This window comes from Protomyctophum parallelum (assembly GCF_964188405.1).
Source record: "Protomyctophum parallelum genome assembly, chromosome: 2".
In the NCBI taxonomy this organism is placed as follows: Eukaryota; Metazoa; Chordata; class Actinopteri; order Myctophiformes; family Myctophidae; genus Protomyctophum; species Protomyctophum parallelum.
In genome coordinates, this window is record NC_139699.1 from 12,474,228 (window position 1) to 12,502,058 (window position 27,831).

General features: G+C 41.5%; 2 protein-coding genes across 2 annotated transcripts in view; both read right to left on the minus strand.

Moving 5' to 3' along the window:
* The window catches only part of gpc5a (glypican 5a), a gene marked incomplete at its 3' end in the record, with an annotated part of 130,920 nt that overhangs the window by 48,852 nt on the left and 54,237 nt on the right, over positions 1–27,831 (minus strand). The window contains exons 7-8 of the mRNA XM_083759190.1: positions 16,069–16,189; positions 4,944–5,106 (exon numbers count right to left, since the gene is read on the minus strand). Of these exons, the coding sequence (XP_083615316.1) occupies positions 4,944–5,106; positions 16,069–16,189 (284 nt within the window). The remainder of the gene's footprint in view (positions 1–4,943; positions 5,107–16,068; positions 16,190–27,831) is intronic.
* Positions 1–27,831, minus strand: part of tpp2 (tripeptidyl peptidase 2) — a 301,990-nt gene that overhangs the window by 47,312 nt on the left and 226,847 nt on the right. The window lies entirely within an intron of this gene.

The following is a 27,831-nucleotide window of genomic DNA, read 5'->3' on the forward strand; positions in this document are numbered from 1 at the left end:
GCGGAGCGCCCCCTTGTGGCCCCTGGAAGAATTTCCAAAAAAAATAAAATAACGTTTATTTATTTTGGGGGGTCCCCCAGATATAAATGGCATTAAATGGGGGTCAGTAGCCTATGCATGTCAAACTGGGCATCCTTTTCAAATGGGGTTTGAAAGACCTCGACCTTGCGCGTGCGGACTCTGCCCATAGCTTGTACCCTAGTCTTGGCTTGGTCTTCAACCAGCCAAAATTCTCACATGTCTCCCCCCTGCTCCACTCCCTCCACTGGCTCCCGGTCGCTGCCCGCACAGAATACAAAACTCTGATGCTGGCATTCAAGGCAACCAAAGGTATGGCTCCCCCATATCTTGCAAGTATGATTGAACCCTACAAACCCTCCCGCGCACTCAGATCAGCCAACACAGGGAAGCTGGAAGTACCCTCACTAAAAACGCCGGGACAACGCTCCACACGTCCCAAACTCTTCTCCCTTCTGGCTCCAAAACTGTGGAATGCACTTCCCATTGCAGTCAGAACTGCAGCATCACTCCCAATCTTCCGCCGTAGTCTGAAAACCCACCTTTTTAGACTCCATCATGGCCCATAGCACTTACCCTACCCCCTTAGATAGCATTTCTGTAGACTTAGATAGCATCTGATACAGACTTATAGCATGTTATGTAGACGGCACTATAATTGCATTGTATACGTATAGTCATAGCACGCCATAGTACATATGTATAGCATAGTAGTATATATATATAGTTTATATGTATAGTCTCATAATATAGATATTCCACTGTTACTTTCTTAGCTTACGCATGTTTTATGATAAATGCTTTTGTGATGTATTCCCATGCTTTTGTTCTTGATTATTGTAAGTCGCTCTGGATTAACAGCGTCTGCTAAATGCCTAAATTGTAAATTGTAAATTGTAGTCAAAATATGGCCCTTGAGGAAAATTAATTGGGGAACCCTGTACCGTGTCTAGCCTCAACAGAGATAGTATGCTCTACTACCATGTCTAGCCGCCCAGTTACCGTCCATAACTTATATTCAATCCATCTAGAAATGCCCCAAGTCTCTGTACGTACAAGTGTAGTGTATGTCTGTAATCCACAGTGGGGTCCGGGACCCCCAGCGGGTCCTTGAGGGAGTTCCAGGGGGTACCCAGCTAAATGAATGATAGTTTGGAACCAAATGGACCCTTATGGGTCTGTAACTCTGAGAGTGTACAAATGGAACCAAATAGACCCATTTCTACACTCTCAGAGTTACATTAACATTGATTTTACATATAAATCGCGTGTCTCAGAGATAGATGTTGATGGTGACGTAACTAGGGTACGTTTCAAGGTTGGTATAATAAGGTCAATAACGGGTCTAAAGGATTTAGAACAGCAGTTGTATAATAGACATTAGTTAGCAGCAGTAATTGTCTCCACCAGGCCGAAGGCATGGGGAGAGAGTATGTTTTGCACTCCGTCCGTCCGTCCGTGTGTCCGTCCGTGAACAGCTAATCTCGGCCACCGTTAACCCGGTCGATGCCATATTTTGCACACACACTCCCTGGATGCCAACCATGAACCTCTGCCCCAAACTTTCCAGAACGGCCTGTTATAGCGCCACCAGGAGGCCGCTTTGTGCAAAACAAGTTTTTCAATGCCATATTTTGCACACACACTCCCTGGATGCCAACCATGAACCTCTGCCCCAAACTTTCCAGAACGGCCTGTTATAGCGCCACCAGGAGGCCGCTTTGTGCAAAACACGTTTTTGCACAGTACACCTACAGATTTTGTCCAAACATCACGCAAATTGCTACACAGTCTCTCTAGAGCCATTCAATGAAACGGGTCTTTCAGATTTATCAGACTCCATCCTGATTGGTTAAGATTGGCTTCCAAAGTTCACAGGAGTGCTCAGTTTCAAACAAAATGCTGCAAATCATGAACACATCGCGTGATTTCCCTGAAATTGTGCACCCACATTCCCACTAGGCCGAGGACGAAATGCCACATGAACAATTTCAACTCAGCCTCAAGGTGGCGCTATAACTGGCCAAAAAGTGTTTTTACCTCTAACTGCACGGATCTGTGGATAACCTGGTGGAGACCTGTGCCCGGAAGGGCACTTTTTCTAGTTGCACGCTCTTCTTGCCATGCATGGCCTACTTGTGTACAAGGCGCAAGTTGGCATCTCCACAGAGTGCATTTCTAGTTGTATAACTGTATTAATTCATGTTGAACTATCAACTATGAACGGTACACTGATTAACGAGCTTAACGAGTGTGTGTTTGGGACCGTTTAATAGAGACAAAGTGCGTTTAGTTTGACTGTGAAGTGACGGCCAGGGGGGCTAAACCTGCTGTTATCAGCAAAGAGACCCCCGACATAGTCTTCATCTGCATACATAAGAGCGGAGGCTGCAGTCGGATGGAACGCTAGGTGGTCCTCGCGGAGGTTTTAGCACGGGGCTGTGGAGTGTCTGCTCTGCTGTCGGTGAGGCTGTGAATCCTCCTGCTGTTCGTCTCTGCAGTGCATTAGAGTATCTGCTGAGCTGCTGTAGACCGCGATATAGTCTAGTAGCCAGAATGTGAACCCGGACATGTTGAGTACACCAACGTTTTATGTTATAAATGTTGAGTATGGGTCCCCAGCATGTAGAAACTGCCGGACGTGTCAAACTAGGGGGTTTTCATGATGCTGAATCCATTCCAAGCATTAATTTTGCAAAAAAAATCACTCATTGGGCTAAAAACGGCCATTGCCGTCATCACAAATGTGATGATGTCAGCACAATTGGGCCCAATGAGTGATTCTTTGCAAAACTAATGCTTGGAATGGATTCAGCACGGGTTTCTGTCAAAAATGTGTGGAGCTGCATGTGCTCCGATGGGACACACTTTTCTAGTTCATACGTTCATAAATTATTGTTATTGTTTTAGTTTGTATGTTGCTTTTTTATTTTATTTCTTCAGTTTTATATAAAGTGATTTATGAATACAGTTATTATTATTATAAGTTGTGGACAAGTGGTACGCAGAGGTTGCAACAAACATTCATTATGACTTTGGGAGACAGCTATAGGCCATGTTGTCTGCCAAGGAAAAGCAGGGTCCGGCTCTAGAGTATTTGTGATGGTAGATACTGCAACAAGCAGTGGTGAGAGACGTCAGCTCCCCTAATGCCTAAACAATTCTCAGCATCTTCCTTGAGATACCTCTAGGCTTGAATAAGACTGACAGGCAACGGAGGAAACATTTACAGAGCCGGGACCGTCTGTTTGGATGACCTCCACCCCACCTACGCTGGGCGATGTGAGATAGGGTGATTAATCAGATCGTTAGCATGTCTGATGGAGACCAACAGAGAAGGCGAGGAGAACATTTCATGGTTGCTTATTAGAGAAACAAAGAGTGACAAGCGATACAAAATGAGAACATAATATATCTTCTGTATCATACAATACACCTCAGGGGAACTATATTTGTTTAAATGATAGGCTTTTGGAATAATTACCCCCAGAGAAACCATTATGTTTAATAACTATTATTATAATATATCATAAAATGGAGACGGGAGGAAATGATGCAGAGATATAGTGTTAACAAACTGCAGCACTTATGGTCTAATATGGCACACATCATTTCTATTTTTAGATCTGAAAGCAAAAAAAAATAAAGTGTTTATGTGTCAATTGGGAAGTCCCTGAATTTAACACATGTTGAAAACAAGGGTTGGCTGATTATTTCACAGACTTTGTTTGACCTCAACCATGTCTTCATATTCATTGTTGGATTGAGGTTTCAAATCTAAGATAGAAGACAGAAGGTCCTGGGTTCGATTCCCGCTCGGGACGCTGTGGGTGCTGGCGGCGTGTTTCCTCCTCCGCGCCATCAGTGCCCATACCCGAAGGCGGGGTTGGCGAAAGGGCCTTTCTGTGTGGAGTTTGCATGTTCTCCCCGTGTCCCCTAGGGTAGGTACCCTCACAAAAAACATGCAGTAATCCTGGTCACTAAACTGCCTCCCCCTGGCCAGCCGGGGCGCCTGATGGAGGGGAAAGGAACTGGTTGGAATAACGTGTTCCTTCCACGCGCTACGTCCAACCAGGGAAACTCCCTGGTGCAGGAGCAACTTGGACACTCAGGCATGAAGGAAGCATGAGTTCAAGTCCGTTGCTCTCCCCATGTCCCCCATATATGGGGACTAGGTTGGTGGAGGGTGTGTGGAGCCCAGGATCACATTAGATGATTGACACAGGGGTGAAAAATGGGTTACAAAATCGTGGGATAAAAAATATATTAGAAAAAAAAAATCTAACATAATTTATTAGATCAGAAAATGAACATGGGATTGTTCAGACAAAACAAAACAAACCCTTGGGGAACTAGTACCTTAATTTGAGAAATTATGGGTGTAGCAGAAGTAGTAAAATCCTCAAAGCACGTTGGCTTTTATTATTATTTTATTATGCTTGTTTCACCTGAAGCCAAGTATAAACAAGGCAGCTTTCAAAACATTAAAAAAAGAAAACGTGAATGTGAATGTTTGGGGCGTATGAAATATGTGTTTATTAGGCCTCACAAATTTGAGTTATTTTGAAATAAATCTCCATAGCTTCCCAGGTTATGTTCACTTCCGGTAGACTGTGGGTCTGGTCCACAAGATTCGATACACCACCAAGATACCCATGTACCTGTCTAAATACTTCCTTAATGTAAACGAAGTCCACACCCACAACACCAGAGGGAGTGCAACAAACCATGTACAACCCAGATTCGGCACAAACAAGGGACTAAATTATTTTCGCTCCTATGCCACCAAAATGTGGAACGCCCTACCAACAGTCATTAAGACATGTGAATCCCTTGACTCCTTCAAAACCGCTCTCAAAGGGCACCTACGGATGGCTGCAATTCGAAACTGGCCTCTGTAAAATCTGAATCTGAAGGTGACTTACGTTTGGAGACTCTGAGGACTTTGGTCTTCACCTCGCCTCCACCCGAACCGCCACAACCGTCCTCGTCATCACAGTCACCACTGTAGTGTCCTTCAGCATCTCCACTTCCTGTTTCGATCTGATCCAATGTCCCCAATTTAGGAATTGATTTCCCCTGCAACAGCTGAAAATGAAATTAATAATGATCTTCATAATTAAGCAAAAGAAAACAATGTGCAAAAACAAAACACTATTATGAAACATAAAGGACCTTGTTCTGTGCCAGCCAGCTGGCAAATATTTATTTACACTTATGCAATGAATGACTCATAATCTGCACTTTTTTGATGAAGGCTATTTTCACGGCATTCAATTATATCTTTCCTAGACAGAAACAGAAACAAATATATTTCAACCCTGCTGTGACAGTATATGATTTCATATGATCATTGATCTAATTGATTTTTGGGGAAACATAGCCTGTATTTAGCCTGTGTACAGTATACCATTATCCACTATCATCATGGAAATGTTTTTATAGCGTGAGTTAGCTAGCATCCTCAGAAGCCTGCGGGGCTATACTAACTGAACTCTGTACTATATATTGCCCTGCAGTCGAATCTCAATCAAAGGCTTAGTGAACTCTGTACCAGGCAAAATGCTCGCTCTAATTGCCTCATTTAAATTCATGGTGAATCACAGAGGACAAGAGAGAGTGCTTTGTGTTGATCAGAAAGGTAGTGTCTATGCTATTGCTAATTAGTTACTGTCGGCGCTCGATACAGGGGAGTAGATATGTCAGGGCTAATGCCACAACGGAGACAAGGGGGAGCTGGAACAAATCTATGCTGGTGATGTAGCCTTTACTACGCCCCCCATTTCTCAGCTATAACAAGTAGTTACAGGTGCTGGGTTTGTTTAAACTTTTAATTGTGTACTGTAGCATTTGGAAGCGTGCAGTGATCTTTGATCAAAGGGACTATGGTGCATTACCAATTGCACTTGACATGGGAGCTGAAGGTTTGCTTCACAGTCCAGGAAGACTTACAGTATAGGATCCTAAGATGTTATTCTCTGACCTCATTTCACAGAGGAAATGGCATCTTGCAGTAACTGGCCAGTGCACAGGAATCCTTGAATGAGTCCTTGAAGATGACCGTTTCCAAGGAGATGAATGGGATGAATTTCCCATCGTTAACCCATGCACTGAACGTGCGCGGTATGGAGTGCCGCGCTGCAAGCTTGTGAATATGTGGCGCAAATCTTTTCAATGGATTGGTTTATTTGAATCCTTAGCATGCATGACCAAAATACAACCTTCTGGACAACTACACATTTTGTCAATACTGTTGTGCCTAAAGATAATGTCATAAATTACATGAAATGTATATGCAGACTGTAGAGTGGACTAATTAACATCACTTCAAGGAGCGGATGTTCTCTTTTAAGAGCTATAGGATTTATATCTGCTATGCTGTTACTTGTCTGAAGTCCTGCATTTATATTAAGCTGCTCAAACATGTGGGTATGGTTGGGAAGGATATATGTTATCTAGACTTAAATGTTTCCGGGGGAAAATGCAGTTCCTGGTAGTGCCCAGGGGGAGGGATTATTATTTTCATATGCATGTTCTATTCAAAGCATTTGCCCTGGGGGCCAGTAAGCTAGAAACATGAGATCAAATGGGTAAATGGCTACTGCTGTTTAACTATTGTCAGAGATTAAAGCAGTTGTATATATATATATATATATATATATTATAAAACTTCTTTAACCCATTTAGGCCTGACGTCGAAATTAAAAATAATTTCTTCTAAATCCTGACAGTTTTCTTGAAAAACCTATGTTTCTATGTCAGTGGTTCTCAAACGTTTTCATGTCAAGGACCCCCAAAAATATATGTAATTGGCCACCCCCCATCTGAAAATATGTTGTTACAGGGACCCCCCCCCCCCCCAGAAGCACATATTTCAGTTAAAAATGTTCGCTCTGAAAGAATATATATTCAAAGATGTGTGCCACATTTTCACGATTTTTCAAAAATAGCAGACGTACAAGCTCGTAGATCGCTATGAGTTTGTAGATCTGCTATTTTTCAATAGCTGAAGTGTAACAATGCTTTAAAACACCAAAAGGGGTTCCCGCCAAGAATGGGTTAATGTACACATTTCTCTGACAATTGTTTAACAGCAGTAGAATATATATATACTGTATATATATATATATATATATATATATATTATACACACACACACACACACAAAATAAAAGGTAAAAATGACCAAATCTTGAATGTGCCATGAAATATCTGCTAAATAGTCTGTTGATGACTCTTGGCAACAGCGAGGCTCCTGTGATGATGGAATTTATTTTCTCCTCATAAAAAAGATGCTGCTAGATTCAAATATAATGGCAGATGGGAGAGACGAGATCCAATATAATACTATAATGCCTCTATCCATTTACACGTAACAAATGTTTTGCTGCTAGATTAGCACAATTTCTCAATGCAGTGACTGTAAAAAAAGGAAAGGGACTGAATTGCACAGCGCACACCCATTGAGCTGAAATTTCACTTCCACAGACACAAAAACCCCCGCTATAGGCTACATGCAAAGTTTACAAGACTAAGCATGTCTTGTGCATGTCTTAAAATGTGACAAAACTTCATCTTCAGTATAGACTCGACAACTGTAATGGTATATCTTTACCGTGCAGTACAGTGGGGACCGAAGGGCAGTGGTTCTCAAAGTGGTTTCTTAATACGGTTTCATAAATACACAAATACATCTTAAACAAAATGTTATCATGAAAAAGTTTGTGTTTTTAATTAATTAATTAAATAATTAATCGTACCCATGAGGGTATAGGTGTTACAAAACCATGTGTCTAGGGGTAAAAGGTAATGCAACATATGGAGGAGAAACGAAACCAAGGTCTTAATACAAGAATTTATTCAAAAGTATGATGAGTAAATTATAATAATCAACAAGTTTACAAAAGAATGGCTCTTAACTCAAAAGTAAAGACAAAACGGATCTCAAAACAAAACTATAACGTTATTCCTTTCCAAAGGGAGATAACGGCTCTAAACAAAAGTTCAACTTCACAAATAAGGCAAAACAGTTGGATGCGAGCGATGGGGGAAAGACTGTGGAAGATGTTTCCCCAGTGCCTGTCTGGGGCTGAATGGGCTTAGTAGTGTAGCCATTGTCATGGCCAACAGGAGTACCCCAGACACACAGCTGATGACAATCAGTCTGTCTGAAGACCCATTAGTATACTCTGCATGGGAGGAGAGTTAGTCTAATACAGCTGCTGCTCAGGTATAGATATATATATATATATATATATATATATATATATATATATATATATATATTAGAAGACATCTAGGCCTAAGATAATTCCATATACATATACTATAACAATACCACCATATAAATATCATACTATAATTCTAACAATGTCTGAGTGTGTGTCTGTGTGTGTGTCTGTCAGAAACACTGCCGTAACTCCTTACTGCCTGCACCTGCAATCACTCCCACTTTTCACACAGGCATTGACCATATGAATATGGAGGGCGTAACGAAGCCCTTTTTTCGATTTGACACATTAATGATTATTAATGAATTGATTAGTCAATTACAAACGAACCCGGGCGCAGTACCCCCCATGGCCACAAGGGGGGGGGGGCAAATATATCACAACGGGTAAGGGCTAGTATATATAATATTAGTAATAAACATATATATATTTATAATCCAAAATAACAATCATAAATCATAACACTCATAATTAATCCTAACCACACACGACCATAGTCGTGACAATAGGAAACCATACGGTTCCATTTGGGTGAATGTTACACTGCATTGGAAGCAAGTTTTGCACAAACTATGAACACAATCGGTGCTGGGATTCCTTCAAAATAGGAGCTCTGGGGTGCCGGAAAGAAACCCACGACCCGGAAACAATCCGCTAAATAAGTGTGCTTTACATTGCTAGCTTACATTGCTATCGTTTTAATTTATACGATATATGATCAAATCACGTTCATATTTTGCGGGAGAGACGGATGAGGAGCAGAAATGAAGCGCTAGTATATCGATCAGTTCAAAACTACGGAGAGCGCCCTGGATTAGGAGAGACGAGCTAAGTCAACGGTAAACTAACATGAGCCCAGAGCGTAGCATACGGTAGCCGAAAGGCGAACTGACAAACTGACAAAAAGGAAAGAAATCAGAATATTCCTCTCTCGCCCGTTATCATTGTATCATTATGTGATTTTTAATCAATGAAACAAAGGAAGAAAGGGGGTAAAAAGGCTAATTCTCTGCATTTATGGTAGTTTGTCCTGGGTATCTGTCCGTTTCTTTTGCTCTTCTGTCACACTTTTTCTCTTCTTTTAAATAAATCAATTCAGGGGCTTAGAAGTGTTCCATGTAGAACAGTAGTTAACCACTATAATGTGTATCAAGGCCATCATGGGTCGGCTAAGTATTTCCCTGTATGGTAAGACATGGTATGGTAAGACATTTAGCATTTGAAAATTCATTCGTTTTTTCTAGAATCGGTCTGACCTTTTTCTCCACCAGCGGAAAATTGAGACTGTCAGCCTGAGGGGGGTGTGCATACTTACACTCCCGCTCTGTACACACAGCCTAAAAATGTGCAATTACACACTTGACACTATAAATTAAAAATGACATTTACTTAACAAACAAGCAAACAAGACAGTGGAAATTATGCTTGTATTGGTTCTCTCTCATGTATTGTATTGGTTCTCTCTCATTGTATTGGTTCTCATTTGGAAAAACCTTTGGATATTTTTACAGGCATTTTAGTGCTTTTAGTTTGGTAAATAATGATGAGTACACTTAGTTATGTTCAGCATGGGTTCTCAACCAACCACTGGTACCAGACCCACTAGTACCACTGGTACTGGTACCAGTGGTACCGCCCTCTGGTGGTACTCAGACGAGTCGCCCAAATAAGGAGAAAAAGGACAAAAGTGTAATAAAATATTACAGGTAAAATTAATAAAGGTAGTTGTTCTGACCAAGACATTGGTTGAAATAGGCTCTCCAGCCGTGCTGAAATGAGCATGACATCACACCTAGCCGTATTTAAAGACGGATTTAATCACATATATATATCAGTTGTTCGTCAGAGCAGCAGCAAAATTATCTTCAGGAAAGGAACAAAAACAAAACAATTTAAAGAATAAATGACATTTTCCTCCTGGGTTAATAATAGCTGAATAAGATGTGGCAGGTCTATACGCTCCTGTATTTTAGCATCAGTTATTGTGGCGGTACTTGGGAGTGCAAGATATTTTCTGTGGTGGTACTTCAGTATAAAGGTTGAAACCCCCTCATGTACAGTACGTTATGTAAAAGGTCATCACTATGCCGCACGTTAGTTCTCATTATTGCTGCAGAAAAAGTTTTTCGACATGACAAAAACCAATGAACAGAAACATGACTGTGATGTGTGTGTGTGTGTGTGTGTGTGTGTGTGTGTGTGTGTGTGTGTGTGTGTGTGTGTGTGTGTGTGTGTGTGTGTGTGTGTGTGTGTGTGTGTGTGTGTGTGTGTGTGTGTGTGTGTGTGTCAGTTTAATATGATGAAAGATCACACAACTTTTACACAAGCGACAATCTCCAACATGAATAAGAATACATAATTCTTCAAATGACAGTTGCACAGCTAAGTTATTGTTAGGTGGATTTAAAAAAAAAATGTTTTATGGCTCATACTTTGCTGCAGTGAACCATGATCATGTATTATATGATTGGGGGAAAGAAGTGTCTACAGTATAGCACTGTAGTTGAATGTATGAATCAAAGAGCCGAAACGCCACTATTTCTGCTCATGTGATATTGGAATGATCAGATGGCTTAATGAATCACTGCTGCACTTCTAGAATTATCTTGGCCTCCCAACTGTCCCTTTGCTGAAGAAGATAAAACAAACCGACTATAATATATTATACGACCACTTATGACTTGGACATTTTTCAGCCAATAAGAGATAACTTGTAGAGTTGTTGAAAGAAATGTCACATTGTAATTCCAACAAATGTAGCATTAATTCATATGTACTCCATGCACTTAATTTTATGGCACTCAATCGCAAGAATATTAAATTAATTATAATAATAAGCAGAAAGGTTCCCCGACCCACTCTTCCCACACCCACCTGTACCGTGTCCATTCATTAGCTCTGCTGTTTCCTGACTCACTCCGCCCACTCTCGCCTGTTACCACTTCTCCTTTAGCTCTCTAACTCACTGCATTCTGTGGTGTTCCGTCTCTGTATATTTCCTATTCCGAGTTGCCAGGTACTGTGTGCTTGTTCTGTATGGACAGGACCCCGTCTCGGAACCTCTGCTGTGTGCCTGACCAGTTTGTTTTTGACCTTCTACATGTGGGTTATTTCCTGTATTCCCATTTATTTGCCTGTTTTGGACTGCTAGTCCTGGTTTTGACCCCATGCCTCTCTCACCTCGCTGTAAAGTAAGTAGCCTTGCCAAGCCATGAGGCCCATAGGGGCAGGAGCCTATCTCCTGTTTCTGTAGCCATGAGGCCCATAGGGGCAGGAGCCTATCTCCTGTTTCTGTAGCCATGAGGCCCATATAGGGCAGGAGCCTATCTCCTGTTTCTGTAGCCATGAGGCCCATAGGGGCAGGAGCCTATCTCCTGTTTCTGTAGCCATGAGGCCCATATAGGGCAGGAGCCTATCTCCTGTTTCTGTAGCCATGAGGCCCATAGGGGCAGGAGCCTATCTCCTGTTTCTGTAGCCATGAGGCCCATAGGGGCAGGAGCCTATCTCCTGTTTCTGTAGCCATGAGGCCCATATAGGGCAGGAGCCTATCTCCTGTTTCTGTAGCCATGAGGCCCATAGGGCAGGAGCCTATCTCCTGTTTCTGTAGCCATGAGGCCCATAGGGGCAGGAGCCTATCTCCTGTTTCTGTAGCCATGAGGCCCATAGGGGCAGGAGCCTATCTCCTGTTTCTGTAGCCATGAGGCCCATAGGGGCAGGGAGCCTATCTCCTGTTTCTGTAGCCATGAGGCCCATAGGGCAGGAGCCTATATCCTGTTTCTGTAGCCATGAGGAGCAGCTTGATGTACAAGTACACTTTTAATACATTAATTCATTAATTATATTGTTTGCACTTGGTTTCTTTCCCCTGACATACTGTACCATAGCAGAATAGCAGGTAGCCTTCTGAAAGCATGAGAAACAGTATTAAGTTATATTTCCACCCTTCTCCTAACCTGTCTCTGCCCAACCTAATGGCACAATGTCACATTCAAGTTCAGGAATGCAACCAATAAAAGGTGGACACATTCTCAAAGTTAATTCAGTGAACTAGGGGGACAGGATAAATGAATAATTCACAAAGAAAACTGCTGGTCAACCACGACATCAATGACTGGTAAATAATTCAACCCACGGTCTGTGCAAGGAGCCAGTTTGCCCCTGATTTTGATTGAGAGACACAGGGGCAGGTCCTACTTATAGATTCTTGATGGGTTTTACCACATTGGGTGGGGGGCGGGGGGGGTGAGCAGAGGGGAGAGGAGGCAACAAATAATTCATAGGAGGAAGCTGCTGATGAGCAAGATGATGAAATCCTCTGAGTTTGTACTCTCAGATTGCACGATGAATTTGTCAATAGCATGCGTTGCTGTTTTGTGTTCTGCTGCAGTCACTGCTTTGAATAGTAATGATTTGTTTCCATTTGGGCTTAACCCATTCTGGGCGGGAACCCCTTTTGGTGTTCTAAACATCATGTTATAATTTAGCTATTGAAAAATAGCAGATCTACTAAGCTTGTAGGTCTATTTTTGAAAAAACGTGAAAATGTGGCACATGCAGATTTGGAATATATATTTTCATATATTTACGTTTTTAACTAAAATCTTTGCCTCTGGGGGGGGGGGTCCCTGGAACAACATATTTTCAGATGGGGGGCGGAGGCATATTACATATAATGTTTGGGGTCCTTGACATGAAATATTGAGAACCACGGATATAGAAACATGAGGTTTTTCAGGCCTAAACGGGTTAAGGGGAGTGCAGGCATTTTTCTGAGCATCTGTGAGTCAAGGTCAAGTAAAATAAACGAAACGGGGTAGATTCATGATCTATTTGATTTGGTTGGGGAAAAATGAAATGAGCTTTTTGCGTGCATACATCACGTTTATCTTCTCAACAAATGCTCAATGCTGGGGTTTGGTGCATTATATAATTTGGTGCAATCATTTCACCTTGAGGGATGAATATGAGGTTCTTCTGCATTCCCCCCCATCACTCATTTTTTTATTTTTATCAGGCACTGCATGGCAATGCTCTTATCCACATGAACTAGTATGAACTCATATCATAATAGGCGCACATTCACTGAAAATAGCTCACAATGTGTCGTATTGTGAGCTTGTAGATCAGCTATTTTCAGCAAAAGGATTTGGTGTGTGTGGACTGTAGTGGGGGGGGGGGGAAGGAAAAGGACAAGTACGAACTCCAGAGTGATCCCAATCAACAAAGTACAAGATTTAACTTGTTACTGTAGAGTATATACTGCCATTATTTCTAGAAGTACTAGACATTGTTGGAAGTTTAATAACATGTTTTTTTCAAAAGTTCTAGAAGAAAGATTTCATCAGGGTGAGTCACAGAAAACAATAGGCTACGTCACAGTCCATATTTCATCAGGGTGAGTCACAGAAAACAATACGTCAGTCCATTGTTGTTGTCAGGTTGTTTAACCACATTAGTCTAGTGTCCCTATTTTGGGCACATTTTTAAAAAAAAGCTCCACACTGCGGCCATGAAAAAATAATAATAGGGAAATATATCTATATCTATATCTAAGCTAATATCTATCTATATCTAAAACATATGCTAACAAATAGGGCTTGAGCTATAGCAAAAATACATGGGTGCAACAAAAATGTACCGTGAGGTTCAGGCTGGGACGGGATTTATCCTCAGCAGCCTATAAATGATTTAGTTGCTGATCAGCACTGTTTGGAACGGGTGTAGTCTGTGCAGTAAACAAACACTTGGAGGGGCCTGTGCACCAATAGTCCATACATAGTTTATACGCTCCCAAACACGAGGACATAAACACCTTTAAGATTTTCAAATAAATGCTGCACACACACGTCAGGGAGGCAGATAAGCAGCTCTAATGGCTGTGATATGGATTTATGAATGTGTTCCGACAGCCCACAGATGGTGTGAATTAGACACGGAGGGATGCCAGTTGCCAACACTGGGTCAACAGACGACCTCGCCTGCAGCCTGCAGCCTGCAGCCTGCAGCCTGCAGCCTGCCTCACGGGGAAGCCAGGCGCGCAGACTAGGAAGCCAGCGCTGTTGTTCAAGCCTCCAGCTACTGGCTGCTTAAACACCTATAGCTCAAGCACCCAGACACTGGCTGCTTAAACACCCAGCCAAGGCTTCTCATCGCCAGGCCAGCCATGACCAGAACTACTGCTGCTGCAGAGATGCTGGAAACAGTAAGCCGTCCTAATCGAATCATCCTAAGGGAGAGGTTTCAAACCAAGCCTCAACAGCATAGAAAGTGCGTAGACAGAAAAACAACATTGATTTGGTCAAAGGGGGCAAACAACAATTGTGTAAAATGTGAACGTACACAAAAGCGCTTCAAATGGATTTGTAAATATGTATTCATTGATTTGTTTTGGTTTTCTCCTCCCTTCAGTGCTTTGTTGATTGTGTTTATGAGACCATTGCTCTATTATACCTTACTTAATGGCAAAATGGACGAGGGCGTAAACTAGTTAACACTCTAATCCAATTACAAAACAAGACAAAACAAATAAAAACAGCAGCTTTAGGTTTTTGATTACAGTATTAACTCAAAGGAAACACTCAAGTTGCACTCAAAACAAACTAGAAAAGGGCGCATATATCTCCAACAGGATAGTTAGCCTAGCCAGGGCTGTGTGAATGATGGGTTGCAGGTACAGTAGCTAGGGTTCATTTGTAATTATTACACATTGTAATAAAATAGGCCCCTCCCAATCATTGTGGAAGCCAATCGAGGGTATGCGCGTGACATCATCGTCATACCCGGAAGTTATGCGGGAACGCCTACTGAGTGGCAAAAAACTACTTTTCTGGCCTTGACAGCCCATACATCCAAACAGAAAAGTAAATCTGATTGCATTAAATTATGTTAAACGACATTAAATTCACTTTTCTAAGTCACTTTGCCACTCGATTTCCCATTCACTTTATGCATATGCACATACCCTCTATTATAGGCAAAATGCATGGCCCTGTCTCATCGTTTTAGGAATCCAGAGATTATTTGTACATATTTTTATGAAGGAAAAAAAAGGTTTCTGGGAAGAAAAGACATTCGTAGCATTTCTGGCACCACATTATGTGTTTAAGAGAAATCACTTTTAGCGCTGCATTGTTTAGACTCTAGACATGATTCAGACGATGCGTACATTATCACCTGCAATATTATTATTTGGAATGGAACGTGAAACAAGAATCCAGGGAAAGTTTGATTATATTCTGTACGGTTCAAGAGTTATAGGCCAAAAGGTCAATCGGCCTGATATAGCGCCACCACAAGGCCAATTTGAGTAATTTGAGCATTGTGGCCTACTGGCAGTGTGCATAAAGAGTTGGACGATGATTGGTCCAGTGGTTTCCGAGATTAGCTGCACGCAGACTGGCATACAGTGCACACACAAACACACACACATTGTTTACTGAAACAGAAACAGAGCAGGCTGTGTCTGTCTAACACCTCAACTGTCATTACCCTGTCACTGCTCTAATTAAATAGCTCTCTCGCAGGAGAAAGGCATTTATAAAGATGCCAGCGAGAGACCGCACGCGCGCGCGCACACACACACACACACACACACACACACACACACACACACACACACACACACACACACACACACACACACACACACACACACACACACACACACACACACACACACACACACACACACACACACACACACACACACACACCCTCACACACACACACACACACACACACAAGAACCGTGCGGAGCAGAAAGAAACTGTATGCTGGAAAACCTAAAAAGAGACAGACAGAAAGACAGAAAGTGTCTTACCTGATTGATGTGTTTCAGTTTATCTATGATCTGATTTATCACAGGGTCCGTTCCCTTCACTTTGACCTCAGGGTTTGCAGTCTGAGCCTTGATCCCGTTGCCCACCACGCGCAGGGTGTAACTGTGAGAGAGACAAAAAGGAGAAACATGAGCGTGATCATATTATGACCTCAATAATGCAAAAGCATCATCATGTGAAATGTACCAGCAATCAAGTCAAAACTAAAAATTTAAAAACATGCTCAAATTGACGTTCTGGTCAGAATAAAAGTCCATCTGTGTTTTAGGAATATGTTATATAATAATTATGTTATTATTATTATTATTATTTTCTTTATATGACTCTTTGAGAAACTGTAAAATCACTGTAATAAACAACATTCTGAAAAGGCAATGTTTGAATTCACATAGCAGCATACCCACTGTTGTTATCGCACGATTAAATGACGAATACCCAAAGGAGATGTGTGAGTGCAAACTGAAATTATTGATATAATGATATACTGTACACTGGGATTTCAATTATCCTTGGTTCTGTTTATAAAAGGATTACAAAACAAATGTGTTTGTCCACTTATTATAAACACACAGATATAATTCATAGTAAATGGGGATGTCAATGTGTACTATTTATTCATTTGTATAAGGACCTTTTCATACTCTCATAATCCACCTATTCATTTGAGTCTTATGGAATGAATGTAGAGAAATCAACGTCGTTGTGACCTTCACTGCAGTCTTTTGCATCGGCCCTCTAACCACATCATGATTAATACCAGACTGAAGAGATTACATCAGAGCCATCTGTGCCCAATTTCACCCAATGAAAATGTGTCAGGCCATTCTATATGAGAGATCTGTTGCTAGCCCATCTTATTTCAATGCCGGAATGTTTGAAAAAACAAGAGGATCAAATTTAAACATTAAAAACATGCATGTGTGCATACGTACTTCTTATCATGCACCGATGAACTATCTCTCTCTCTCTCTCTCTCTCTCTCTCTCTCTCTCTCTACCCTTAATCTATTCAGAAAGCAATACATTTCACTCTGCCATTGGGAACCCCAACGATGATCACAACCATAATAGCGTCTCTTAACATGCTACTGGTGGTCTGCAGTGCAATAATACAAAGACTCCCATGGGCCTCCACGGCACCAGAACATGTACGTAGGCCTGTCCGCGTGTCCATGTGTCAAAGGAAAAACATTCATCATACTCATCCTATATTCTCCACACAGTGAGTGCAAAGCATAGCAACCAAACCACAACCTACACCAGGATATCAAACAGCTGTGTGATTGCCTGTGTCTCCGTGGGGACAGCAGCAGTATCCTTTAACCCATTTTGACCTGGGAACGATTCTACAAAATGACAGTTTTCTGAAAAACCCATGTTTCTATGTGTCAGTGGTGCTCAATATTTCATGTCAAGGACCCCCAGAAGTATATGTATTTGGCCTCCGACCCCCCCATCTGAAAATATGTTGTTGTTGCAGGGACACCCCCCCCCCCCCCCCCAGAAGCAAAGATTTGAGTTAAAAACTCGCTCTGTAACAATATATATTCAAAGATTTCAGGCACATTTTCAAGATTTTTCAAAAATAGCAGACCTACGAGCTTGTAGATCTGCTATTTTTCAATAGCTAAATTATAACATAATGCTTAAAACACCAAAAGGGGTTCCCGCCCAAAATGGATTAATCCATATCCCTCTTCCCAAAGGAATGCCTGGTTTGCATCCCCTCACTGCTCTCGCTGCCGCAGAGTCATAGATTGAAATGTTCAATCATCACCTCCGTGATGGCTTTCTCTATTTCTTTTTGGGGCTGATTATCCAGTTTTTGCCAAACTTTAACTTCTACAACAAATAATGCTGAGTCCTGAATTCCTATTAGTGCAGTCCTATCCTAATTTACAGTTGTACTCGGATGATAACCCACGAAAAAGAACATAATTAGACATTATATAATTGTTTTGTCAAACTCCAGTACAGAGCATGGAGATGATACGCACTGCGACTGTCACCTTTCATCCAGCCATTAAAAAGTGATCATGTTCTTTACGTCCTAAATTTCTACGGTATATCTGAATAACTGTGAACGTAGGGTAGCCCACAATAAAGAGTTGTTGTGGTCCCTACTCGTACCCTCAATAAAGAGTTGTTGTGGTCTACTACTCGTAATAAATGTATGCACGTGTGTGTGTGACTGTGTGTGTGTGTGTGTGTGTGTGTGTGTGTGTGTGTGTGTGTGTGTGTGTGTGTGTGTGTGTGTGTGTGTGTGTGTGTGTGTGTGTGTGTGTGTCGCCTGTTCTCATGAGCTCAAAAGGCCAGACAAACCTTCAAGCAAGACAACCAGTAAGACGCCCTGAGGGTGAGAAGCAACCTTGCCCTAAAGGGCGAGGTCACGTGCACGCATCCGCCTGGGTGACGGCAGACTGCTGGGCGAGCGCTGGCGCTTTGGCATGGGGGGTCAGATCAACATGTAATGAATTAATTCTGTACTGGCCATATATGGAGCATGTCTTGAGTGTACAGGGTTTGATGAGGTCAGATCAACATATGGAATGTCAGAACAGGAAGGACGGGTCAGCTTATAGAGATCTAAGGGTTTGAGGTCAGATGTAGAGTTGCTGGCCAGCTCCATATATGCAGATCTAAGGATCTCCATGATGCCTCGGAATCCCCCAGGAGGAAGTCACTAATGTTGCTCTGGAGCACTCTGGTGGAGCTGTTGCCCCTGCGACCCGACCACGGATAAGCAGTTGAAGATGGATGGATGGATGGAGCTGGTAAGGGTGGCCATACAACTAATTCACAGTGATATAGGACAATTCAGTGAAATTATTAATTACATTTTAAGCTTATATCAGCTCTTTCTTGAACTTGATAAGTGCTTTTTAGAGTCCACAACCTGCAAGCGTTTAGTGGCAAGGGCTAATTTTGTGTTGCCTCTTTCATTAATTAAAATACATCACAAAAAAGTTTCCTAGACAATGAGGTAGTGACAGCCTGTCTTTGAATGAAGGGTTATCATAATCCCAATTACAAGGCTATAGGTGTCCCGAAGGTAGACTATGTGTACCATTACTGAATGCCGTGACAAAATGACAAAACAGTAATCAATGCTGCTGCTGGCAAAGATCTAGCTTCAAACATGGCTACTGCCATGTTTGTTCCAATTACTCGGACGCCCTGAACCTTGAAGCTATATTGACTGATGCCAAGGCAAGGCAAGCTGAAGGGCAAGGCAGCTTGTAATCAACATGGTCTGATGGTTGGTTGGTGGTGATTTTGTGTCAGGCAATGGTACTTTTTTGTAACAGCAAACAATTAGAGAAAATTGAAATGTTACGTCATGATGACAAATTGAAGAATATAGTTATAGAGTCTACATAAATTATTTTTCTTACCCTTTTCTAAATTATTTCTTAATTTCTTTATTATGAGATTCACATTAGTTTTGAGTGGTGAAACCACTCCAAGGAACAGCACACTCAGTTCACAGGTGTGATTTTTAATGATATTTTCCCCTCTATAAACTGCTTTTGCCCCCACAAAATGTCTGCAACACAAACATTAAATGCCATTGACAATGAAGGGAACAAAATTAGTTTGACATCACCATTACATCACCTAATAAACATGAGTAAGATTTTAATGTATTAGCGAGTTTTTATTATATTTTCTTTGTTATATAAAATACATTTTTTAAACCTTGCATTATGGTTGAAAAACAACGTGTGTTAAAGAATGAATTCATAATTGAACCATAGCATTCTATTCTGAGGGTGAACATTCTGTGAAATAGCAGATCTAAAAGCTCTCAAAAAGGTTTGTTTTCCAACTCGCAAAACAATCAACTGGTGACGGGTTACTATATCTTTGATTCTCAACCTTTTTTCCAAGGACCCCCGCTTTGATACGCATTAGGTGATAGACTGCCATTAGATAGGATTTCATCTCTGGGGCCCCAATCTGTACTCAATCCTCAGTGTTGACAGTGTACAAATAGAAACTAATGGACCTGTAAGGGTCCATTTGTTACACTCTCGGGGCCCTCAGGGACCACACTGGGGTGGCAATTCTCATGACAAACACCTGGACGTTGTTCAGGGGTTTAGTGTGGATGGTACAGATGCTACCTTTGTATCGTCCACCATCCCCTGTCAAAAGAATAAAAAGAATAATAATAATAATAATAACAATAACAATAACAATAAAAGTAATAATTAAAATGGTAGTAATAATAATAATGATATATACTGAAAACGTTCATGTTTCGATTTTTTTTTAAATTATAATAACTTTCTTTCTTTTACATCGAAGTCCTGTGAAGTTTTTCTACTCAAGGGAATATACATGAGTATAGCTGGTCACTGACCATCAACCACTCACAGAACCAGCTGTCTAATGGATCCAATGACCATCAACCACTCACAGAACCAGCTGTTCTAATGGATCCAATGACCATCAACCACTCACAGAACCAGCTGTCTAATGGATCCAATGACCATCAACCAATCACAGAACCAGCTGTCTAATGGATCCAATGACAATCAACCACTCACAGAACCAGCTGTTCTAATGGATCCAATGACCATCAACCACTCACAGAACCAGCTGTTCTAATGGATCCAATGACCATCAACCACTCACAGAACCTGTTCTAATGGATCCAATGACCATCAACCACTCACAGAACCTGTTCTAAATGCAGTGATTCCCAACCTGTGTGCCGTTTGATATGTCCAAGTGTGCCGTCTCATTTGACAAAAAGTAACACTAACCCTCCCCCGAAAGCAATATTATAGCTACTGGGCTGCAGGCTTCCTATTGTAGTTGTCACACTACATTTCGCTCCCTCCAGAAAGACTGGAGCGCGCAGAGCGCATATGCACGTAGACCAGGGATTTTCAACTGATTGTGAACCAGGGACCACCACCCTGACTTAGAATCAACCTGGGGACCACTGTTGCATTGGGTGGGGAATCTGGGGATATGGGCTAAGATTAATGCTTTTGTAACACTTGCTATGCATCCCGTGTGTATACATTCCACTGTTTCTCAACCAATGGTCCATTGACTACTAATAATTTCCTAATGATAATAATGACTCAACCAGACAATCCGCTGCACTTCCCCCCCTCCTTTTTTCTGTTGAATTTCTTGACCTCCAATTTGGTCAGGGACCACATGCAATACTTCCAGGGACCACCAGTGGTCCACGGACCACCTGTTGAAAACCCCTGACGTAGACAGCAGACATGATACAGACCTACATGTCCCGACCCAAACACTGAGGAGGTCAAGTAAACGTGACGTTGTTGTGATTAAACATAATGTGCCACGAAAAATAGCTGTCCAAAATAGCTGTCCATAGATGTCCAGATAGCTAAAACAGTAGATCTACAAACTTGCAATGCGACAAAAACAGATTTGGACATATATATGGATATATTTTGGAAATATATTTCTGCCTGTCAGCAACGATATGTAGATTATATGGCCTTTATTTTCGCTAAGCAGAGACTATATGAAGGCACAGAAATACATTGAGTAGACAGTAGTTTCCAGACTCTACATGTTGGTCCAGCTGTTTGTTAATGAATTGATCCTTCACAGCATCAGCATTGATTGTTTTAAGAAGGACAAGCAGATGTTGTTCTTAAACAGGAAAATGAAAAGCCTTAATTGGCTCAGGATGTTCTAGAAACTGTTTATGTCATTAGGGTGTCTTACTGTTAATGTAGTGTAGAGGGTATGTTATGACATCATCATACCCGGATGTTATGACATCATCATACCCGGAAGTAATGACATAATCATACCCGGAAGTTATGACATCATCATACCCGGAAGTTATGACATCATCATACCCTGACATCATCATACCCGGATGTTATGCGGGAACGCCCACTGAGAGGCAGAAATTAGGGCTGTGAATCTTTGGGTGTCCCACAATTCGATTCCGATTCCGATTCTTGGGGACACGATTCGATTTAAAATTCAAAAGCATTTTTTTATTTTCCAGATTCAAAACGATTCTCTATTCAAAATGATTCTTGATTCAATACATAGGATTTCATCACAATCTACTCCAGCCAACAGAAGTGACTATACTACAGTAACTTGAAAATGACTGAAGACATGTTTACTGTGATTAGGGTAAGCATACATTTCATATCACAAACACCATGTAGTGAAATTATGAATCGATTTTGAATCGTTCATAACGGGAATCCGATTCTAATTTGAATTGATTTTTTTTGACACTCATACGAATATGAAGAGGATTAAAATATATTTTTTGATAATGGTAATAATGCGCAGTTGTATTAAAAGCCCTTGTTACTATGTTTGATTGACCTTTCAAAATAGTGACAATAGCTGATCTACAAGCTCACAGCACATTCTGCTACATTGCATTGCAAACTTGTGGATCTGCTATTTTGTGCTATGTTGACAAAAATAGATCTATACACAACATATGTGTTTAACACCTTTTCTTCCATTTCATATGTCCAATCTTTTTGTTCACAGACAGTACACCTGAATGGAGTATACAGCCATATTGATTCCAAGTCAATTTTACAGTTGGGTGATCACACAGCTTCTCTCCCCGTCCACTGGCAGTCTTATCTGTGTTTATGTTTCCACATGGTATCATCTTTCTATGGACAATCACAAGAGGGTACTACGAGAACACTGCAGTCCTTAGCCCTTACACCTCTTAAGACTTCTTGAACCCCCACACGGTGAATGACAATTACTCCTCTTTCTGTTTGACCACAATATTTGTGCTGCTGCTCACAATTTAGTATCTAGAGGCTTTTGCAATGTATCAAATATGGAGGAATATTATTCAGCAAGCATCAGATTTCCAACGCTGTGCTCATAGTTGTGTTAAGGTCCTTGCAGATGGTGTTAATGCTGTGCTCATAGTTGTGTTAAACAAGAATGAGCACATTATCAACAAACTATCTGTATGGGGGTTTACCGATGGGTAAGTGAGAAGGTAGTTACTGCTATACGCGCCGGGAGCTCCCAGCTAGCCAGTTACTGCTATAGCAAACTGGTGCTGTTGGAGGGAGCCAACACACAACCACACCAATGTACATGGATGTACTAAAGAAAGATGCAGGGGCACCAAGTACTGAACTGGAACTGGAAGATCTGCTGGACTGCTCGCCTGACCTATATTCCCCCGTGCCTTGTCATATATGTGCACAACCCCAAAACGTTGCCATCACATCAGGCCCCAGACAGACAGAACAATGGAGGGAGGTAGGACTCCTGGGGTAGATTTGCAGTCTACGGATCACACATTTCGAGTATGAATTTTTGATAGAGTGATAGATTTTACATTTACACCATGCACGCCTCTGGCATTAGACACTATCTGCACGTCTTGTATAAAATATACACAGGGTCAATAAGGCTATTTCGTTTCATTGACAAGGCCCACAAACAAAAATGATGAACCCATTAGTAATGGCAAAAGTAAAGTTTGCATTATTGCTCAAAATCTATGGATAGTCCATTAAACCACCGCCAACACAAAATATAGTTGGTTTTCTGTCATGTTGTTCCAGCACAAACTTTTGTGAATTGCTGCAGGCAGTTCGGTTAAGATTTAAACCTTGTCTCAGAGGACCTAATTTACCCCATGTGCCCCAAGGTAAATTTTACTACTTTTCATCTTATACTGTCACTTCATTTCTAGAGGGCAAATTAACTTTCACTTGAGTAGTAATTAATGTGCATATAATCCTTTTATATATTCAGATATAGAGACTATAAGTTGTGTTTGGACATGTTTAATTAGTCAGAAGTGGCCAAAGGGAACAGTTCCCTGTCACATTCAGGGCTGAGAGAAGTGAAGGTGCGTCAATACCATATGTAGCGTAGTAGCCCACCGATCTAAAAGTTTTCTATGCAGGAGACCAGGGAGTTTCTCGGATAACCCTCAGTGACTGAAGGGTGGCGTCATAGGTGGGTGCATGTGGCAGAGTAGCCATGCCTGTAGCCCAGAAGTATAATATTTCCCTTTGGCCGATATTTTAGGTTTCCCAATGCGGTGAACCCACGTTTGAATATACACAACATCTCATGATGACATGTTCATGTTTGCCTAATGCCTATACATGAGTATTTTGGCCGATTACTGGGTAGAGGCCACTCCCCCCCTCTAGTAGAGTAAACGGTTAAGCACTTCCGCTTATCCGTGTTTACAATCTCTAGGTATAGCAAGCAGCACCACAACATACATACATAAATACCTGTGGTCTGTACTCAACACTAGGTCTACTGCTTGTGGACTGTTTTTTGAGTGGTGCAACCACTCCTACAACCAGCAATGTCTGTGTACATCTACCTATGTGGCCACCTACCTATGTGGCCACCTATGTGGCCATGAGCACGAGTATATGACTATAGGGTACCAGTAGGGGGCGCCAGAAACAGAGAGAGCGATAGTGTTACAATGTTGCCTGCTAATGAGAGAGAGAGAGGTGGGGGGGGGGGGCACTCAGTTCACACGGGTGTGATTTTTTTCTTTACTGTCTGCATTAGTTAAGAGTAGGTTGTGGGTTATTTCTCGAGAGTTTGGCAACACTAGTAATGGAGCCGATTTACAGCAGCTAATCATACATCACAGGCACATGAACACTGCAAGGAAGGAACCCAGCAAAAAGGCTATGATCCATACGAAGGTCAGGAAGAGGCCCCGTAGCTATTACAAAGCATTTTGTTTTCAGATTTATTTTTTAGCCGTTACGACCGTGTTGTTAACTGACACTTCCTGTAAGCTAACAATGCAGCCTGCCAGGCTGTCAGGCTAACGTTGAAGGTTGAGTCTCAGACTGATGTATCAACCCTCAAGATTATTTTGGGTCGGCTCACTCTGAATACCTCCAGGGTGGCAACGCGCTATGCGGCAGCCAGCAGCACTAATCTGCACAACCTCTTCACACTTCTTGAGCTTGTGTCAACAGCAATGTGAGTCAGTTAGCCGTTCATATGCTGCTACAGATGGCCTCATCCCTCTTCCGTGGCTCTGCAGCTGACATGATTCATGGGACCCTGTGTCTTGATTTAGGGTCTCTTTCATATTTCTCCTAGCCCACAGCAACGAGGCATTTCTCTAAGACACCCCTGAGGCAATGACCCTGTCTGGATGCCCTGTCGTTCTACGTGGCTGAGAAGGAAAAGAGCACGGCTTGACTGGAACACACACGCACGCGCGCACACACACACGCATGCAATGATGCACATGAATATGTTTAGCATAAATTATTTCCAGCATGTATACTATAGGCTAATACCAACAAACAAATAAAGCACCCAGTGTTTTAGAGAAGTACAAGCACAGACAGATGCACACGCGCACACACACACACACACACACACACACACACACACACACACACACACACACACACACACACACACACACACACACACACACACACACACACACACACACACACACACACACACACACGTGAGTTTTCTTCTGTTTGTCCTGAGCTAATCTACCGATCTGAACCGATCAGCGATTCACACTTTCTGTTGCACACTAGCTGTCAATAGCCAAAGAAACACATTAACATTTTGTGGAATATGTTTCACAATTTTTATTTCACAAGCCGCCCCCACACAAAGGCCATTATTAGCTCTTGAATTCATTTTAAATTAAGCTAATAGCAATATCCAATTATTTTCCATCCATAGTTGCCAATGCCGATTTTGTTATGAATTTTTTTGCTTATTAAAAGCAAGCACAAAGTTGGCTTTGTGCCTGCATTTCAGACATGCATATCTTGAGATCATTTAAGGACAACTTTTTTCAACCAAGGTTCATGTTTTATAGTTATTAGAGAAAGTAAAAAATGAGGCGGGGCATTCAAACAAGAGGCTAAATACTAAATACGTCTTTCTTTTTACAAAATTGTACGACGATTCATTTTTATTATTTATATAGTCCTCCCAGGAATTTACATCTGTCCACAAAAGATGGCGGGGTCTATTGAATGTAAGAAGGAGGTGACAATCTGATGATTGAGCCTACGACAGTGTATGGCAGCCCCCAAGTAGTAGAAATAATAATAATAATAATAATAAGTAAATTCGTTCAGACACACTGACAACAATTACTGTCTATGGCCAGATGTAATTTACTGGGGTCTAGTAGGACTATAGTAAAATAACAATAAAATAAATCGCAGTAATGTTTTGTAGGCTTAAAAGAAAATTACATATTTAGTCACTTGTTTGAATGCTCCCGCCACCCTGTCAAAAATAGCTAAAAACGCTAAAACGAAAGAAAGCAGCAAATTAAATAATAACAACCTAAAACATGAACCTGAAAAAAACCAAAAGGTTGTCCTTTAAGTAATATCAGGGGAGGTACAACGATTCAGGACTTGGTTTAGTCAAACAAGCATCCCTGACTGTCAGCGTAGCTATGATGTCATACATCATAGCGTATAGCTACGTTGACTGATCACCCAGTGCTGGGGACCGACATTTGAACATGGTCAACGTTTTGCAAAGCTATAACCTCTGCAACAATGCTGGATTTCTGCTTGTCAACCATCTTCTCGACATGTGTTACTTGTCAACCATACAAATCTAATCTGACCAGTGATGCGCAAAGTGTATACTCAAGTAAATATTTAAGTATTCAAAAAGGTACAAACTACAAAGTACATTTGAGCGCAAATGTACTTCGTAAAACGTAGATATTAAAAAGGAGAGTTTCATGCTAGAAGGCTTTTGTGCAAAAAACGCATTATTGGCTATTTCCTCTACCCCAACATAAGCCCTCAATGGGGCGCATGGGTTTTAGTTCTAATTCGCTTATTTCCATAGCTCGAAAATCAATTTTTGGTATAAATCCTCTCGCGTCACACTTTACTCCATAGACGCTACACATACTGTTTGGCTATTTATACCAAAAAAATATTTTCGACGAAATGTAAGAAAGCCTTCTAGCATGAAATTCTCCTTTAAGACACATTGTGAGCTTTAGATCAGTTATTTTGACTTTTATTTGAAATAGAGCTTAATTCTTATATTTTTCATATTCCTTCCTAGAAATGTACGGTACTCAAGTAAATGTATTTAGTTACTGTCTACCACTGAATCTGACCATGTTGGTTCAGGCTGAGCCCAAAAGGGCCGACGCTGATAATCGTCTTCCCTAAATCCCTAAAACACAAAACATAAGGTGGGATGGTAGAGAGACACACACACACACACACAGTCACACACACACACAGTCACACACACACACACACACACACACACATTTCTTGTTGGGTCACGGTCTCTGACAACTCATTAACAGAGTATATTACTCCGTACATGACGGCTAATGGTTGAATAAAGGAGCCCAGTTGCTTTTGAACAAGCACTTGAACAGGTTTGTCTTTCTCTGTTCACTTTTGGGGTCGTTTGAAGTCGGACGATAAGCCTGTGTGTTTCTCTTCTATCTGCAGTCTAAATTTTAAATCCAATTTGGTCTCTATAGGCTTGGGTTTTCCCTGTCAGAAACAAGTATAACAAAAGACTGCAAGCACCCACTTTCTTATCGCCGCCAGTAAATTACCACTGGATCAGATACAAGCTGCCAACTCACAGAAATTCCACTCACTAGAGAGAGGGAGAGAGAGGGAGAGAGAGAGAGAGAGAGAGAGAGGAAGGGGGGAGAGAAAGAAAGAGAGGGTGTCAAAACAAGGGGAGAGGAGTGGCCCTAAC